Source organism: Dermochelys coriacea, chromosome 6 (genome assembly GCF_009764565.3).
Source record: "Dermochelys coriacea isolate rDerCor1 chromosome 6, rDerCor1.pri.v4, whole genome shotgun sequence".
Taxonomy (NCBI): domain Eukaryota; kingdom Metazoa; phylum Chordata; order Testudines; family Dermochelyidae; genus Dermochelys; species Dermochelys coriacea.
The window spans coordinates 64454863-64472800 of record NC_050073.1 but is presented as its reverse complement, the minus strand read 5'-3'; the positions used below and the strand labels follow the sequence as shown (position 1 = coordinate 64472800).

Below are 17938 nucleotides of genomic sequence, written 5' to 3'. Positions count from 1 at the left end.
AGAAGTGTCATTTGTAGCAGCCTCTACAGACTAATGCAAACCATCTCCAGAACTTTTTATTACGTGTTAATGTTCAGTTTTGATTTTTACAGGAGACTACACTGACTTCCTTTTGATCAACTCCTTTTAAAGCAACATCTCATCATGGCGGAACTGTCACCTGAAGAAATTCAGTTGAGGGCCCACCAAGTCACTGATGAGGTAAGCTTTTTTCCAAGGCTCATTCAGGATCCTAATATATAGGTTATCCTAATATAGTGTAAACTTGTGGAGATTAGGAAGGTAAGGGGGAGCTGAGGAAGAAGACTGCAAGGGCAAAGTTGAACATCCCGAACTTCTGTATCTTCACTTGGCTTTCAACTTGTAGCTGCTGGGGCCAAGTTTTTGTTTTTGTTTTTGTTTTTTTTAAATAGGAGCCGGAAATTTCACTCCTAAAGTGCCACTTGCCTGATTTTTAAAAGTGCTGAGCACCTACAACTTGCATGAAGACCAATGAAATCTGTAGGGTGCTCACCCTCTTAAAATCAGGCAGGTGCCTAAACATACATTTTAGGATCCTGAAGTTATGCTCCTATTTTTTATGATCTTTGCCGAGCTCTAGTAATTGTCCTTGAGATATCACAAAGCAGTTTTTCCTAGTGTCCGAGGAGCATTTGAAGTTTCAAGTTTATTTTGTTGACCTTAGTGTGTGTGAATAATGGCTAATGGAAAAGAATCCTAGATAATTGTAACTCTGATATATGTGTGGATAGTTGCTTATCCCTTATTTCCAGGTTACTAAAACTTTGTGCATTAGGTATTTTATTATATTGAATGCTTAGTGTTTGAGAGTCTTATTCAGCGGTGGGCAAACTTTTTGGCCTGAGGGCCACATCGGGGTTGCAAAACGGTATGGAGGGCCAGGTAGGGAAGGCTGTGCCTCCGCAAACTGCCTGGCCCCCTCCCGGGACCCCTTGCCCCTAACTGCCCCACTGGGACTCCAAACTCCCTTGTCTCCTGATTGCCCCCCTCCCCAAACCTCTGCCCCATCTGACAGCCCCTTGTCCCCTGACTGCCCCCTGAGACCTCCTGCCCCCTTACCATGCCACTCGGAGCAGCAGGACAGGCTTATTGGAGGTGGGCAGGTGTAAGCTGTGCTGCCCGCATGGTGGCGTAGCTGTGAGGGAGAGGGGACAGTGCAGGAGGGGCTGGGGGCTCAGGGGCCGGGCAGGACGGTTCCCCGCGGGCCATAGTTTGCCCATCTCTGGTCTTAGTGAAGCACATGTTGTAAGAGAATCAATATGTTAAATCTTCTCTTTCTAGTCTTTGGAAAGCACAAGGAGGATTCTTGGCCTGGCTATTGAGGTAAGGGAACGCTTGCTAAATCTTTGGAAATGCACCAACTTGTTGAAGCAGTGATGTCAAACAATCTCAGAATAAATTGACTATACTTTATCAAATGTACAAAGTAAACAAACTGGAAAAAAATAGAAATATTTTTCTCTGATCTTTCAGTTATAGTAATTTGTAACAAAAAGTTTTTTGATGCTGTCATAACTGGAAACACTAGAACTCTCTGCTGGCAGAAGATAAGGTGAAATAACAGACAAGTGTACCTTGAGAGATGGGGGAGACTAGGGCTTTAAAAAATAACCCAGTTATAGGGATACAGAATATGGAGACAAACTATTGGTTATCTAAAGAGAAACTTATCCTGAGAGCCACAGTTGTGTAGATGGCTTTCCAGGTTGCAGCTGAATCTCCTGCCCTTCCATGTTGTCTGACAGGTCAGAAATAGTTGGTGTCTTGTGACCAGTGTTAAAAGGTAAAGTAGCTATTGGGATACAAGACCATATAGAAGCAACACAGAGTGGAACTGGATAACATTTCATAGTCTAATATCTGGCAATCCATAGTAATTCCATCTGAAGCCACAAGGAAACTGAACATCAGTTCTCAAAGTTGAAACTTGTATCCAGCCATGACTGCTTGGTAACCAGGAGCCAACCACAGTACCTGAAGAGTAGGGGGGCGGCTGTGAGACGTATATCTTTTTCTTTGTTTCCATGCCCAAAGGGAAGGTCTGAGCTGCCTTGGGACTTCTCATCCTCATTGACTGCTGTCAGTGAGCCAGGAGTTGGATGGGGATTGGCATTACCAGCAAACCAAGAGGCGTCGTTGGCAAAGGCTGTCATGGGAGGCATCTCGTGTGCATTCTTGGATTCATAGTAAAATTTCTTTCTCTTCTGAGAAATATGCCAAGACTTAATAACACTGAAGACTTGAGCTTTTACTGGCTCTTAGAGTTAAGGACAGCTGAAGATGGCAAAGATGCATCCTCAAAATGAAGATTTGATTGAGGGTGTGCTTGACTGGCTTGTGCTGTGGCACATGCTATTTTAGGAACTGCGAAAGATCCTGGCACTAATGGGATATCACATCAGCTAATTCTAATTTAACAAAGCTCTTCAATACTGGAATCTGTGGTAGTGACATACTTAATACTGGTTTCTTCAGTACTTGAGAAATTGCAAGTGCCTTTAAACTCCCCACACTTTAAAGGATCCTTAGAGAAAATCTGCATTGGACCAGAAAGTTTTGCCTTTGTAGGCTCAATAGTTGGACTCTGGGATCTCTCTACTGATGTGGCCTCAGTGCCCATTTGAAAACTTGAGCACTTCAGCCCTGACTTAGCTTTGGGATTGATTTCCCCAGTGCCAGAGCTGCTGTTGACTTTAACTGGCCTAAAATTGAACGTAGGCTACTTTGTTACTTCAAAGGGCAAGTGGCTGATCGGTGTAGGGTCCAGAGACTAGACTCATAAGGCTTCCTCCAGGAGGAAGTCATACCACTTTCTCTGCCTACTCCGGCCATCCTATGTGAAGGTCTTACCTACTGGGCAGTGACATAGGTGGTGAGGTTGGGAATTGATTTCTCATTGATTTGTCCATGCCAAGTTTGATCTGTTTGAATATCTGAGTACAGCAAATCACTTGAAATACCTTTCCCTGTTTAGATAACTCAAAAGGGATTCCTACCAACTTTTAATTGCTTCTGCACTGAGACTAAGCAAAATTGTCAGTCTAAAAAAGACTCTCAGAACACTGTACATTTCTAAAAAGGATATTAATAGAAGTGCCATTTCAACCAGAACTGCAGTATTGTCACTATGTAGTCACTTTTTTTACACTATCCTATCATGTGACACTAAGGGCTGGTCACTTAAGTTGATGTAACTTGCATCGCTCAGGGGTGTGAAAACAACACCCCCGAGTGATGTAAGTTACATTGACTTAGCACCAGTGTGGACACCATTTTATGTGAATCGGAGACGCTCTGCCGCCAACATCGCTTCCGCCTCTCAGGGAGATGGAGTAATTATGCCAATGGGAGAACACTCTCCATTCGACATAGTGCATCTTAACCAGACGCGCTACAGTGCAGTAGTGTAGACTTGCCCTTAGTGGTGGTCTGCACGGAAAACTTCCATTATTCCAATATTGTAGTTCAGGGCAGTGTTGTTCTAGTTAGCACTACGGCCTTTGACTGTGTGCTGGTATACTGAAGACTGTTGTTTCTGCAAACTTCCTTTTCTCTTTACAGTCCCAAGATGCAGGAATCAAGACGGTCACCATGCTGGATGAACAAGGAGGTGAATTCTACCTGTGTGCAAAGCAGAGTTGTGAATATTAAGTCTTAATGGTCTGCAGTAATATCTGTGTTTATGTTTGGTGTCCTAATTTATCAGTCTTTGGTCTCAGTAACTCATTTTGGTATAGAAATGAGGTTACTTCACTAGTCAGATGTTCCTATATTTGTGCAATTACAGTATTTAAGATTTAGCTCTGGTTCATGTCACCAGAGTTGCAAGCTGTGCAATTAACTGTGCCATTAAACCTCCCGCCCCATCCCCCTGACAAAATAATGTTTCTTTACTTTAAAAGCAGCTAGTAACATCTAAAACATCCAGACAACGTAACTATTACACTATGGGGGCAGGGCGAGGAAAAGCTTTGAATTTAGGATTGCTGGAAACGTATAATCAAAAATTCTATTGCCACATATGCCGCTGTTTGCTTCTGCTACAAAAAGTCCCTTTAGGGGACGAGTGGATTGAATATACAGATGTTAATGTTTTAGATAAAAGCTTCCCCTCTAATAAGGTCTAATCTCTCAAACATTTGTATGTTTTGTAACTACTTTTTTTAGAACAACTAACCCGGATAGAAGAAGGCATGGACCAAATAAACAAGGACATGAGAGAAGCTGAAAAGACCTTGACAGAGCTCAACAAGTGTTGTGGTCTCTGTGTCTGTCCTTGCAACAGGTCAGTTAACAAATCCAGACCCAGGTCTGAATTTCTGGGATCCACAAAAAGAGTACACTATTGGGGAACATTCAGAGGTGAAATAACTAAAGAAAATCTTTCTACTTGCTGTTGGAGTAAAAACTACACTGATAATAGTCAACTTTCCCCAAGTGCTTTTTAGGGAAATTGATAACTGCAGCTTGCTGAGGAGTGTACCATTAGATAGGGATTAGTAGCTAAAACACACCCACAGTAACCGCCTTTTAGATTTGTAAATAATGGGATCCCAACCTACCTGAAGCTTATATGCAGTAAAGCAATCTTAGTGTTTAAAAATAACTTCTACTTTCAAGAGTTCAAAGTTTTCAACTTTTTCTTCTCCCTCTTTGTAATAAAGATCCACTGGAACCTGACATCTTCTTCCCAAATGTATTTCTCTGTTGCTGGGACACTGGCTTAGTAAGACTGGTAATATGTGCTGGGCTACTCTGTTTTTTCTTGGCATGGAGTGAGAGGAAGGTGAACGTATTGTGGCATTTATTTTTGGAACGGACAAATAAGATCTAGCATTGAGTAGACTTTACAGATTAGTATATGTGGGGGTCAGAGGGGGGGGGGAAGGAAAATCAGAATAGGCCTTGGTCTTACCAGCTTTAAAAATCTCACATTACATATTGCATTCTCTATTTTTATTTTGCAAGCTTTTGTCATAGTGCCTTAATTGTAATCAGTGTCATCACTGGCCTCTCAGAAAATGTCACTTAAAAGGGTTTTAGATCCTGCTGGATGGCATTTCTGGTGTAGTTTCAAACATTTGTAGCAAAAAGACAGACAGGTAGAGCAGACAGAGCAGAGAGTGATGTCTTGTACTCTCTAGGCAGTTTTACCATTGAGCTACCACTAGTTATCTCTAAGCTGCTCTAAAGTATTAAATGAATTTGTGGGAATCTTACAAAAAAATGGCTAAACAGGCCCCCTTAGGGTGCTAGGGGAAAGAAAGGGGACTGTTCGTATGTGAGTTGTTTGTAAATTTTTATTGTGGGTCCTATCAGTGGGCCAAAAAGAGCCTGTATCTCTTGAATGCTTGAAGTAGAATCGAGGTAGTTAAACTGTACATTCAAGTCCTTTATATGAGTCTCATTCAGAACAACATAATGCTATGTGATCATCCTGAATTAAAAGGAGCATGAGGTTTTCAGGACTAAAAGTTCAGACTTCTGTTTCAACAGTTTGACAAGTAAATAGCTCTGATCTGGCCTGTAGCTCAACACAGTTGTTGTACCAATGTGTGATTTCATTCTTCTGAACATAACTTGCACCCTGTCAGTATTTCAGATCATAATCATGTCCAGGTTTCTGAATTTGTCACATTGGCCACTTCAAGTAAGTGATTCATCTTGGGCAAAAAACCTGGTATCTGGTGCCATTGAATCTGAGCAGATCATCTATCAAGACCACTCTGTATTTGTGTTGGAATTTGTGGCACTTCCAAGTATGTTAATTCCGGCAGGTGACTTTCACAGTGAGGTGCCTTGTGAAGTTTGCGGTGTGTATTAGGGAAGCAGTGATGAGGTCGAGCAGGAAACTGTACTGAGTGGATCTGAAAAATGCTGACTGTCCTCTCACCCCAATGTCCCACTTATGAGTGGTGTCTTACATAAATGTTCAGCACTAGGATAGCCAGTCTTCCACACACAGGCTGAATTTAAACACCAGAGTACACACAACTAAATGTTTTAGTCTTTTTCTTCCCCTACTTTATTCAGATTATTTAAAGCTACTTTGTTTTGAAAGCAAAGGACTTCAGCTGAAAAAAAACTGTCACTAACCACTTGCTTGCATGTTTGATGGTTTTTACTGTTCTTTTTTCCATTCTCTCCTAACATACCCACCTTCCACTTACTTAATAAAAATGAAGACTAAACACTAGAAGCTGGATTCAATTAACTGGTGAAAGCGGACTTTAGGACAAGGTCAATCTTGTGACACAGCCTGTACAGTTAACCATCTGTCTAAGGTGATGTTCTAAATGGGTACGTGTTTGCATGGGCATGCTGTTTGCATGCAAGACATGTTGTGACTGTCTGTGGTTTTGTGTTGTTCCAGTGTAACATTCATGTCTATAGATATCACATTATAGAATGGATTAGGCATGGGAGCCTACTAACTCTACAGCCCCCCTCAAGGGGCTGGGTCAAATACCAGGGCTGTACCAGTTGATGTTCAGGATCTTAAACATATTGGCTTTCTTTTCAGGAAGATGTCAAACTTCCCCCAGTTAGACAAACATGAAGTAATAGTTTGGAAAATTACTTTAAACATGGCAGACATGTTTGTATTTCAGTGAGTCACTCACACTTTCTCATTGTCCAGCACTATAAAACTCCACCTGGGGTGTAAAAGTGAAGTTGCATGTTCAGACTTGTGCATCATTCTGTATGGCAAATTCTTTTACTTACAACTATGCCACCTCATTGAAGAATTGCAATCTTTATTAATCCTGCACAAACCAGAATAGAATCGATATGTTCTCCCATAATTGCGTTGCTTTGGTTCTAATAACTAAAAAGTAGTAGAAATGAATTTTTCTTACTAAAGCAAGTTCCTTTGGGTGAATAAACAAAAGGGATCAGATCTGGTCTGTCCAAGCTCCCTACCAGAAATGTGACTGAATGCACCAGTTTACACTGGTATTTGTAGAGCTCTGCTGAGGGTAGTATTACATGGGCTCTGACCAAAGACTAAGGCATTCTTCTAAGCTAGAGTTGTCTGCCCTTTTCCTCATTCCTCATTCATGTGAAGTTGCCTGAATTTTTGCAGCTAAAACTTGGGCAGAGATTCTAATGAGAGCATCAGTCTTCATTTGATTCTATTATCACCTTTCTTCTCAGGAAACATTTCTTTTATATCACAACCTTTTTGAATATGTGCTGCAAAATTTTGAACTTTAACTTAGTGTTCTTGAAAGATGCCACACGGACAGAAGTCCTGTAGTTACAGCATTGGTACAGTGCTAGTGAAAGCTTCCCCATACTGCCCTGCAAATGTTTTGGCCCAATGAAGAAATAGAAGGAAGAGGGTAGGTCAGGCTTAATGGCCAGTTTAATCCTTGGTCTCACTTGTGAGACTACCAACAACCAAACTTAGTATGTATGGGGTGGTTACAAAACCGCTTCTCTGAAATTGTACACAGATGTAATTTTTAAAAAAATTTTTAATAATCCCCTCTAACTTGGCTATAGAGCTACTTGCCTTTTTAACTCCTATTTCATAGCTCCTTGCCACTGCTGCTATAAGAGATATTTGATTATAATAGGGCTTTTGCCATATCAGGCCATCTTTGCTTTTTTTTGGATCATGCACTAAAATCATAATGGTAAGTATGCTGGAAAACTACCCTTGAAGAATCCAGGAGAGATGACATCAGGAAATCATCCCTTGAATACATTTGAAATGCTAGTCAAGTGCATAAATGTTTCCCAAGGTTGCTTCAACCTCAAGGTACCTCTTGCTCATCCCTTGTTGAGGATTGTGTCCAAATCAAAATAATTATGCTTCTCTGTTCATCTATAGTCTTGGATTTAAGATGTTGCAGAAAATGAGAATTAAAATCTGTGGGGATTTTTTTTTGTTTTGTTTTTAAACTTCTTAAGGCCTGGTCTAAATACAACTTTTGTACCAGCATAACCCTTTTGGTTAGGGGATAACTTTTTCCTCTCTAAATATTTATAGTGGTACAGCTCCTACTGTGAATGAAGTTGTATTGCTACAAAGGTGCTTTATACTGGTATAACTTATATTCTCCTTTTTAGTATGAAAATACTATACTGATATAACTGTGTTCACATTAGGATAGTTGTAGCATTTTGTACTGCTTTAACTATACCAGTATAGTATAGCTTTTGCATTGACAGAAAGAGCAGTGCACTGTGGTAGGTATCCCACTGTGCAACTGGCTGCAGGGTGCTTTAGGAAGGGTTGGCAATGCCTCGTGGGGCAGGTACAGTGTCACATAATGCAGGTATCTCAATCCCATAGTTTCATGGGCACCCTACTAGATTTCAGTTGAAAAGCAGCTGGCAGTGTATAGGGAGGGAAGTGGGATGTACACACTGCAATGCCACTGGGAGAGAGTTTGATGGGGGGGGCAAGTGTGTATGTGAGAGTGTGTGTGTTTGTGGGAGAGTTGAGTGTCAGCATGCGGTCTCCAAGTTCAGACAGCCACCAGAAGCAACCAGTCCTGAGGCCGGGAGTGGGGGGGAAACTCCCACCTGCCTCTCTCTCTCGCACGCACACACCTTTGCCTGCCTGTGTTCATAGCATGGGAGAGAGCAGCATTCCACATCAATAATTTGCTTTTTGTTGCGGGAGCTGAGTGGCATCCTTAGCTGTGGGATCTTCATGGAGCTTTAACAAGGGAGGAGCACATGTTTGTGTAGCAGGAATGCAGGGCAGCCAGTTCAAACAGTGAGCAGAGCGGTCCCGGCAGGCATTTATTTTGTTGCCGAAAATGGCATTGCAGTGTGTACATCTCCACTGTTTTGCTGCCAAAAGCTGCCTTTGGGTGACAAAACTCTGCAGTATAGCCAAGGCCTTAATGACTTTGCAGCACAGCTGCTATTGAAAGTCACTGGTCTTTTTACTTTCAATAGGACTTTTGCTCAAGAAGAGGAGGATATGCCCGTTACTCAATTGGGGAGGAGGGGGGAAAGACCAAAAAAGTTAGTAGCGATCAGATGTTTAATTTAGTGAATGCCAATGAAAATTAGGTAGGATCTGAGACTAAAATAGGGAAAGAACAAATTTTAAAATTACTTAGACAAGTTAGATGTCGGCAGAGCCTGATGAAATACATCCTAGAATACTCAAGGAGCTGACTGAAGAGATATGAGTCATTAGCAATGACTTCAAAAACTCATGGAAGACAGGAGAGATTCCAGAGAGCAAAGAGTGCCAATCTATAAAAAGGGGAATAAGGACAACCCAGGGAATTATAGACCAGTCAGCCTCAGTACCCGGAAAGATAATGGAACAAATAAGCAATCAGTATGCAAACATCTAAAAGATAAGGTGATAAGTAATAGTCAACATAGACTTGTTTAGAACAAATCATGACAAACCAACCTAATAGCTTTCTTTAACAGGGTAGCAAGCCTCCTGGATGGGGGGAAGCAGTAAACATGTTATATCTTGACTTAAGTAAGGCCTTTGATACTGTCCTGCATGGCCACTTCGTAAACAAACTAAAGAAATACAGCCTAGCTGGAGCTATTATAAGGTGGGTGCAGAACTGGTTGGAAAACCATTCCCAGAGTAGTTATCAGTAGTTCACGAGCATTGTTGCAGTGCTCACCTATCCAGACAGCCGAGACGTTTTTCCTAATGTCCAACCTAAACCTCCCTTGCTGCAATTTAAGCCCACTGCATTTTCAATGGGGTCCTGCGGGCAGGGAACAGAACCAGACCCAGGACTGATCAATATCTTCATAAATGATAATGGCATAAAGGGTACACTTAAAAGTTTTTAGATGATACCAAGATGGGAGGGGTTCCAGGTGCTTTGGAGGATAGGATTAAAATTCAAAATGATCTGGACAAACTGGAGAAATGGCCTGAAGTAAAAAGAATGAAATTCAATAAGGACAAAAGCAAAGTACTGCACTTGGGAAGGGACAAACAATTGTACGCATACAAAATGGAAAATAACTGCCTAGGAAGGACAACTGTAGAAAAAGATCTGGGTGTTATAGTGGATCACAAACTAAATGGTGAAGTGAAGAAACAGATGGACAGAGCCAGAAGAGTACCCAGAAGTTACCTACTGCAGGACAGGCCCAACAAAGAAAATAACAACGCCACTAGCCCTCACCTTCAGCCCCCAACTAAAACCTCTCCAATGCATCATCAAGGATCTACAACCTATCCTGAAGGACGACCCATCACTCTCACAGATCTTGGGAGACAGGCCAGTCCTTGCTTACAGACAGCCCCGCAACTGAAGCAAATACTCAGCAGCAACCACACAACAGAACCACTAACCCAGGAACCTATCCTTGCAACAAAGCCCGTTGCCAACTGTCTCCACATATCTATTCAGGGGACACCATCCTAGGGCCTAATCACGTCAGTCACTCTATCAGAGGCTCGTTCACCTGCGCATCTACCAATGTGATATATGCCATCGTGTGCCAGCAATGCCCCTCTGCCATGTACATTGGCCAAACTGGACAGTCTCTGTGTGAAAGAATAAATGGACACAAATCAGACATCAAGAATTATAACATTCAAAAACCAGTCGGAGAACACTTCAATCTCTTCGGTCACTCGATTACAGACCTAAAAGTGGCAATTCTTCAACAAAAAAAACTTCAAAAACAGACTCCAACGAGAGACTGCTGAATTGGAATTAATTTGCAAACTGGATACAATTAACTTAGGCTTGAATAAAGACTGGGAGTGGATGGGTCATTACACAAAGTAAAATTATTTCCCCATGTTTATTCCTCCCCACGCTGTTCCTCAGACGTTCTTGTCAACTGCTGGAAATGGCCCACCTTGATTATCACTACAAAAGGTCTTCTCCCCCCTGCCCCCCCGGCTCTCCTGCTGGTAATAGCTCACCTTATCTGATCACTCTCATCACGGTGTGTATGGTAACACCCATTGTTTCATGTTCTCTGTGTATATAAATCTCCCCACTGTATTTTCCACTGAATGCATCTGATGAAGTGAGCTGTAGCTCACGAAAGCTTATGCTCAAATAAATGTGTTGGTCTCTAAGGTGCCACAAGTCCTCCTTTTCTTTTTGCAGATACAGACTAACACGGCTGCTACTCTGAAAACTAAACAGGAGTCAACAATGTGATACTGTTGCAAAAATAAACCTGAACATCATTCTGGGATGTATTAGCAGGAGCATTGCAAGCTAGACACGAAGTAATTCTTCCACGCTACTCCATGCTGATAAGGCCTCATCTGGAGTATTGTGTCCAGTTCTGGGCACCACATTTCAGTAAAGATGTGGACAAATTGAAGAGTGTCCAGAGAGCAGCAACAAAAATGGTCTAGAAAATATGTCCTGTGAGGAAAAACTGGGTTTGTTTCTTCTGAAGAAGACTGAGGGGGGGACATAAGTCTTCAAGTACATAAAAGGTTATTACATGGAGGAGGGTGACAAATTGTTCTCCTTAACCTCTGATGACAAGTCAAGAAGCAATGGGCTTAAATTGCAGCAAGGGAGGTTTAGGTTGGATGTTAGAAAAAACTTCTCAGCTGTCGGGATAGATGAGCACTGCAACAAATTGCCTAGGGAGGTTGTGGAATCTCAGTCACTGGAGATTAATTGGAGGTTTTTAAGAAGAAGTTGGACAAATACCTGTCAGGAATGGCCTAGTTACTCCTTAGACCTGCCTTGAGTCCTGGACACTGGACTAGATATCCTATTGAGATCCCTTCCAGTCCTGTACTTCTATGAAATCACTTGGGTGCCTTTCGAAAATCCCACCCTGAAAAAAATAATTCTCTCCCTCCCTTGCCACTTGGGGGAAAAAAAAAATCTGGTGTCTTCTCTTTTCCCTCTGTTCATCTAGCATATATTTGGGTTTATCATTTTTTTTGTTTTTTGGTAGAACAAAGAACTTTGAGTCTGGTAAGTCATACAAGTCAACCTGGGGTGATGGTGTGGAGAACTCAACAGACCATGTTGTATCCAGCCAGCCAGCACGTGTAACAAATAATCAGCCACAGACCACTGGAGGAGCAAGTGGGGGATATATTACACGGTATGTTTGTCCATCTTCCCCCAAACATGTATGCCATTAAGATACCTTTAAGTCAGTTTCTTCCTCCCAGAATGCATTCAACTAGAGTGGCTGTATATTAAATCCTTACAGTCAATTGGGAAGGAAGCCCTTTGGTGAATTGCTTTCACTTGGGGATTTATATCTGCAGTTTCACTCCTCATAGCATGCCATGGTGGGAATAATTACTATACTTGATTAGGCCCTGGATACATATGAGCTTGGTGCTCTAATTATTGTGGAGAATGTTGCATTTGGATTTGCTCTGTCACATAATGAAAGGGCATCTGACAGAGAGAATTTGAATCCCTCTCTAATACAGTAGAGCATAATCTGCCAATGGCTCTTTGTTTTGAATTTTGAGGCCATTTTAACGGAACTGCTTTGTCCAATTTCTTTCAGCAAAATGAATTTAAGGAGAGAGAGTTGCAGGCTGCCTACTTGAATAGATAGTATTAAAGTGAAGCAGCCCCCCCTACTCTGGCTTAATAGCCCCTGCTCTGAAAATGTGGGTTGGGATGAGAAATGTTTTAATGGGAGTTTATTGAACAACATTTTCGCAGTGAGGAAGCAACTTTCTGGTTCCTGAACACAAGGGTCTCCTGATATTTTTCAATAGGATAACAAACGATGCCAGAGAGGAGGAGATGGATGAAAATCTCACTCAGGTGGAAAATATCCTGGGGAACTTGAAAAGCCTGGCTTTGGATATGGGCAATGAGATTGATTCACAAAACAAGCAAATAGACCGGATAAATGAGAAGGTAAGAGCCAAATAATCCTGTTCTTGCCATCTCCATCTTGGATATAGTGACACAAGAGAAGAATTATGGAATACTCTTAAATTAATGGCAGGTTTCAGAGTAGCAGCCGTTTAAATTTAAATTAATGGGTTCACCATGCTGCCTTTATGAACATTTGCAGTGATCAAGTGCATCAGGAGTATGCAATCATACCATACTCAACTTTTACTACCAGTTCCTGAGCATATTCAGTATCTTGCAATGATTTGAACGATCAAGTATGTCCTTGGTATCCTCTGTCTACACAATTCAGAAGTACAGGACCTGGAATGCTTATGGATTAGTGTTGTAACTGACGACAAATCGCAAGATTGGGTCCTGATGGGAGTCTGTGTTATAGATCACTAAATCAGACTAGAGGATGGCTCTTTCAACCTCTATCTATGATGTGTGTGTATAGGGGGGAAGGGTAACTGTTATGTAGGGGAGTTCTATCTGGGGGAATGTATGAAGAAAGTCTTTGTTGCCACTTTGACTAGGAAAAACTTCTTTGAATTGCTAAAACTTATCTATAGCTCTCTCTAACAAAGTATTACACCCTGCTAACAGTAATTTTATATTGGACCTCATTCTGACAGATAAAGATTAATTGATCACCTAATTAAAAACTAGTGGTTGCCTACTAGAAGTGGTGATGATCTAATTACATTTATGTGCCAACTGAATATAGTCCTGACCAGTACTATCTATATTTGGTGTTGTGTTTTTTTGTTTGTTGCAGGTTTTTTTTTTTTAAAGGGCCAGTTTCCCAAAGCTGAAACCACTTCACAGGCTTTTACAACTCCCTTACGCTTACTCACAGGATACCATCTCATTTTCATTTAACAATCATTAAAGCATTAGAATAGTTTCAGATTCCACCTCACTGTTGACGATATCCTTTATAATAAAAGCCCTACGCTCTGCTATTGACAATCTGCACAATTCTGCAAAGAAATGATGAAGCATAGTGCATCCTGAACATGCACCTCCTTCCCTGTCCTCACACGTGAGGGTACAAAACATAGATCTCTTATCAGTCACAGCTCTGTCACGTATCTCAGAGTATTCCACAGATCTTGCAAACACACCTCTATGAAGCAGAGCTAACTACTGCCTCCACAATTCAGTACAGCTATGCCTGACACTGATCACACTCATTTTACCTGGAGTGCATGTAGATAGTAAATACTTGCACTGCTCTCATATCCAGACTCCCTGCTAACACACTTTGTAATAAAACTCCTGTACCCTGGTAATGTACACTATTCCGCATTGAAATGATGCATGCTGGATCCTGAAGGTACACATGCAGCTCTTCCCTTTACTCACACGTTGGAGGGTGCAAAACAGATCTCCTCTTATAATCAAGGCTCTGCCACACACCTCAAAGTAAACCACGTATCACAAACACACTTTTACCAAGCAGGCCCAACTATTGCCTCCACCCTTTAGAGTAGGTACATGTGACACACTGACTGCATTTGGAGAGTATGCAAATAATTTCCATTGGCTATTGCTAGCTTGATGGAAACAGAGGGAAGGTGACGTGGATAACTTTTTTCCTTTTGTCCTTTAATAGTGCTAGATTGGATCTTCTGGGTGAGAGTGAATGGGTTGTAAAAGGAGGTGAAGAGCTTCTACGTTTCAGCAGCTGTGGGATTGGTAGAGTAAAGATGTTTCATAACAGGACATATTGGGGCATTGCTGAAAGAGGACCAAGTAAAGGTTGCATGGCAATCTTACCTGTGCGTTTCCTGGTTTTCAGAAGTTTGAGTTTTGCTCAACTCAGTGGTATGTTATCCTGTTGCAGAACACCAAGCAACCTTACCTATGCATTAATATAGGTTTTTTTGCTATTGAATATACAGTAGAATGGTGGTGGTGCCAATGTATATGGCTTTATTTAAACTGTTACTAGAACACTGTGTCCAATTCTTATACCCACACTTGAAAAAGATTGTAGACAAATTGGAAAATGTGCAGAAAAGAACTACAAGAATGATACGAGGTCTGGAAAACCTGCCTTACCAGCCTAAAGAAACTCAACCTATTATTAGTTTAAAAGAGAGGAGGTTAACAGGTGACTTGACCAGTCTGTAAGTATCTACAGAGGGGCAATGTTCTGACAGTAAAATACTTTTTAATCTAGCGGACAAAGACATAAGATTAAATGTCTGGAAACTCAGCCTAGATAAAATCAGACTAGAAATAAAGTACACATTTTTAATAGTGAGGGAAATTAACCATTGGAATTACTTATCTAAGGATGTAGTGCAATCTCCAGAGTTTGATGTTTTTTTAAACCAAGATTGGATGTCTGTCTAAAAGATGCTTTGGCTCAACCAGACACTATGGGCTTAATGCTGAAATTACTGGGTCAGGTTCTGTGGCCTGTGTTATGATCATTTAGTCTGACTTGCATAATGGTCCATTCTTGTCTCAAAATCTATGGAGCTTGGATCTTTCCTTAAGAGAGATGTAAGAACACTGCCAATTGTCTGATGGAATTGGCTGATTCTTGGATGCTTTAGTTTAATTATAGGTGTTTGTGATCTTACCATAAATTTTTTGCCAAGGACATAAGTGTTATGACAACAGTACGTTCAAAAGACTCATGGGAGTCTGTTTTATACAAAATACCTTACCAATTCTCTTTCCTTAGTGTTTTTAGATTAATCATTTTCAGTTGGCAGTGCCTCCTTTTGCTCATTTTGCATAAATGGGGAATGGCTTCATTTCTCCTATATTCTAAGGGCTGAGTACTGTGGTATATTTTTAACGTTGAGAAGTTGTGCCACAGGAGCTCTGAGGATTACTATTTTCTACGGAAGACATTAAGTATTAGGGAGAAAAATCCTATTTTTATTTCGGTGGTGGATTCTCTTCCACACCCTCAACTCTTTTCCCTTAATTCCTCCAATTCACTGAAGCCAGTTGCTTTATTTATTGAGTTGCCTTGAGGGGCTTGCTAGAGAGATTGGATTTCTTCCTTCTAATCATTCTGCCTTTGCAAAACTACCAGCCCCTGCTGAGCCAGTTGGTAAGAGCTCTTGTTTCCCTCCTACCTATCCAAATGGTAGCATCTTGCACTTCTGTGGTCAAGCCCACAAAGAAATTTTGACCTTTTTTAAAACCAACCTTTGTACTTTTGGACAATTTAAGCATTATACCCAGATGTATAAAAACTCTTTCCTTAAGCTATGTATTAGATTAAAAATGTTTGTTAAAGCTTTCTTAGTATCTAGTCTTCTGTCACCTGCAATTTTTACACATGCTTTTCCTTTTTCAGGCGGATACCAACAAAGATCGTATTGAGCAAGCCAATGCCAGAGCCAAGAAACTCATCAATAATTAATGAGCTTTCTGCCATTGTCCAGTGTCTTTCTCCAGTTGCAAGTAACCATTTTTATATCTGTGAAATTTTCTGTATTTCAAAACAACAGGGGTAGCGGAGTCAGGAAGCGAGTGAAGCAGGTTGCTTTTTATAGTATTTCCTTTTCTTATCCTTGTATGCAGATTTTGCTTTGACTCCATCAGAGCAGCAACATAGCTCCTAATCATCTGCCCTACCTTTCTTAAACCTGCTCATGGCTTAGAACATTCTCAAAGCTGTAAAACTTTCTCTTTTCCTCCCTCACAACACAGAGTATTCAATTAAAATGGAATAAACAGGGTGGTATAATTTTGGATTCATAATTGTGGAAAGGTTGGAGAGGAGACTTTACAAATTTGGGTTTTTTAATTACTTAGAGTTGTGCATTCTGACTAAAATAGAAACTTGGTGATGCTTATTACTTGTATTTCTTAGTTTAGTAGGATAACCATAGTTTTACAGACACTTAGTTTAATTTCCAATCCATATATAAACTACCAAATTTAAGAAGTTCTGGCCCAATGGCTACTTGTGGGTTGAGGACTTTAAAATGCACACACTGTAATTTGAAGGAAATGGGAGGGGAACACATGAATTTTCATTCTTTGAATGCAAAGTGATGTTGATGTAGAGACCGTGGTTAAAAATTATGCTGCATTTTCTGGTAATACTGGTATTGTGAATATAATTGATTTTAAACACTATGCACCTATTCTACGGTTGAACAGAAGAAAATAACTCTATTCACATATTTATGCAATGGAAAAGATTTTGTATCGAGCTTCTAAATATTTTCTTTAAAAGTAGGCTCAACAAAGCTTTAGATAAAAATTTAAGATTAATTGAAAACTTAAGTCTCCAGGAAAACATCAGACAAACACTGAATCTGACCTCCTATAGTAAGCATGCAAATTTCCCATCTGGATTCCATATCAAATTTACCTCAATCAGTTCTCCCTGGAATTTGTGTTGTGCCTTTCTCCACTGCAGTACCACAAATCTCACCAAGTTCTGTTCTCCCACAGTGTTTTAGGGGCAGCTTTTTAAACTTCTGAATGTATATTAAATGAATGAGGGAATTTCTTCACACATTTAAGTACAGTTTTTCTTAGTCTTTTAGTTTTTAAACTATGTATACATAATTCACCCTCTATTCTGCATGATGGTTCTAAACTATGCATGTGCTACTTTCCCACCTAATCTTAATTTAAATTGATATATAATAGATAGCTCTTGTCCACTTATTCAAAAAGCTATGTTTCATGAAGTTAAATTTTTGCTTGGCAAAATGTCGCAATAAGTAGAACATTTTAAAATACTATCTTGCTATAATGAATGCTTCATATGAAGGAACTACTTCTGTTCCTCCCTTCTTACCCTGTTCTAGGAATAAGATGCTTGCTCTATCTTTACTATAATAAATCAGTTTATGGATTGGACTACAGAATCTGTAATGTAAAATGTTCCAAATCCAAGTTGCCTGTGGTGGTAATTGAGGTTCTTTCTCATAATGGAGAATACCCCAATCAGCTAGAGTCAAAAAAACAAAATTGGGAAATTAGATGTGGATTCATGTCTTGTCTTCCAATAAACCTAGACAGTCTTATTCTTAAGATTCTAATGGTTCCGATTTGAGAGGTGGAGTGAAATAGTTAAGAGTCTTGTGTAGGCTGAAAGGGAAAGTGATAATTTC

The 17938-nt window shown here is 40.5% G+C and overlaps 1 protein-coding gene across 6 annotated transcripts in view; it reads left to right on the top strand.

The window, feature by feature from the left end:
* Positions 1-17684, top strand: part of SNAP23 (synaptosome associated protein 23) — a 38325-nt gene extending 20641 nt beyond the window's left edge. For all 6 annotated transcript variants that reach the window (XM_038405472.2, XM_038405471.2, XM_043516711.1 and 3 more), the window contains 7 exons: positions 93-201; positions 1303-1344; positions 3583-3631; positions 4189-4306; positions 11917-12069; positions 12707-12851; positions 16162-17684. In XM_038405472.2, the coding sequence (XP_038261400.1) occupies positions 145-201; positions 1303-1344; positions 3583-3631; positions 4189-4306; positions 11917-12069; positions 12707-12851; positions 16162-16227 (630 nt within the window). In that variant the 5' untranslated portion in view covers positions 93-144 and the 3' untranslated portion in view covers positions 16228-17684. The remainder of the gene's footprint in view (positions 1-92; positions 202-1302; positions 1345-3582; positions 3632-4188; positions 4307-11916; positions 12070-12706; positions 12852-16161) is intronic.
* The last annotated feature ends 254 nt before the right edge of the window (positions 17685-17938 follow it).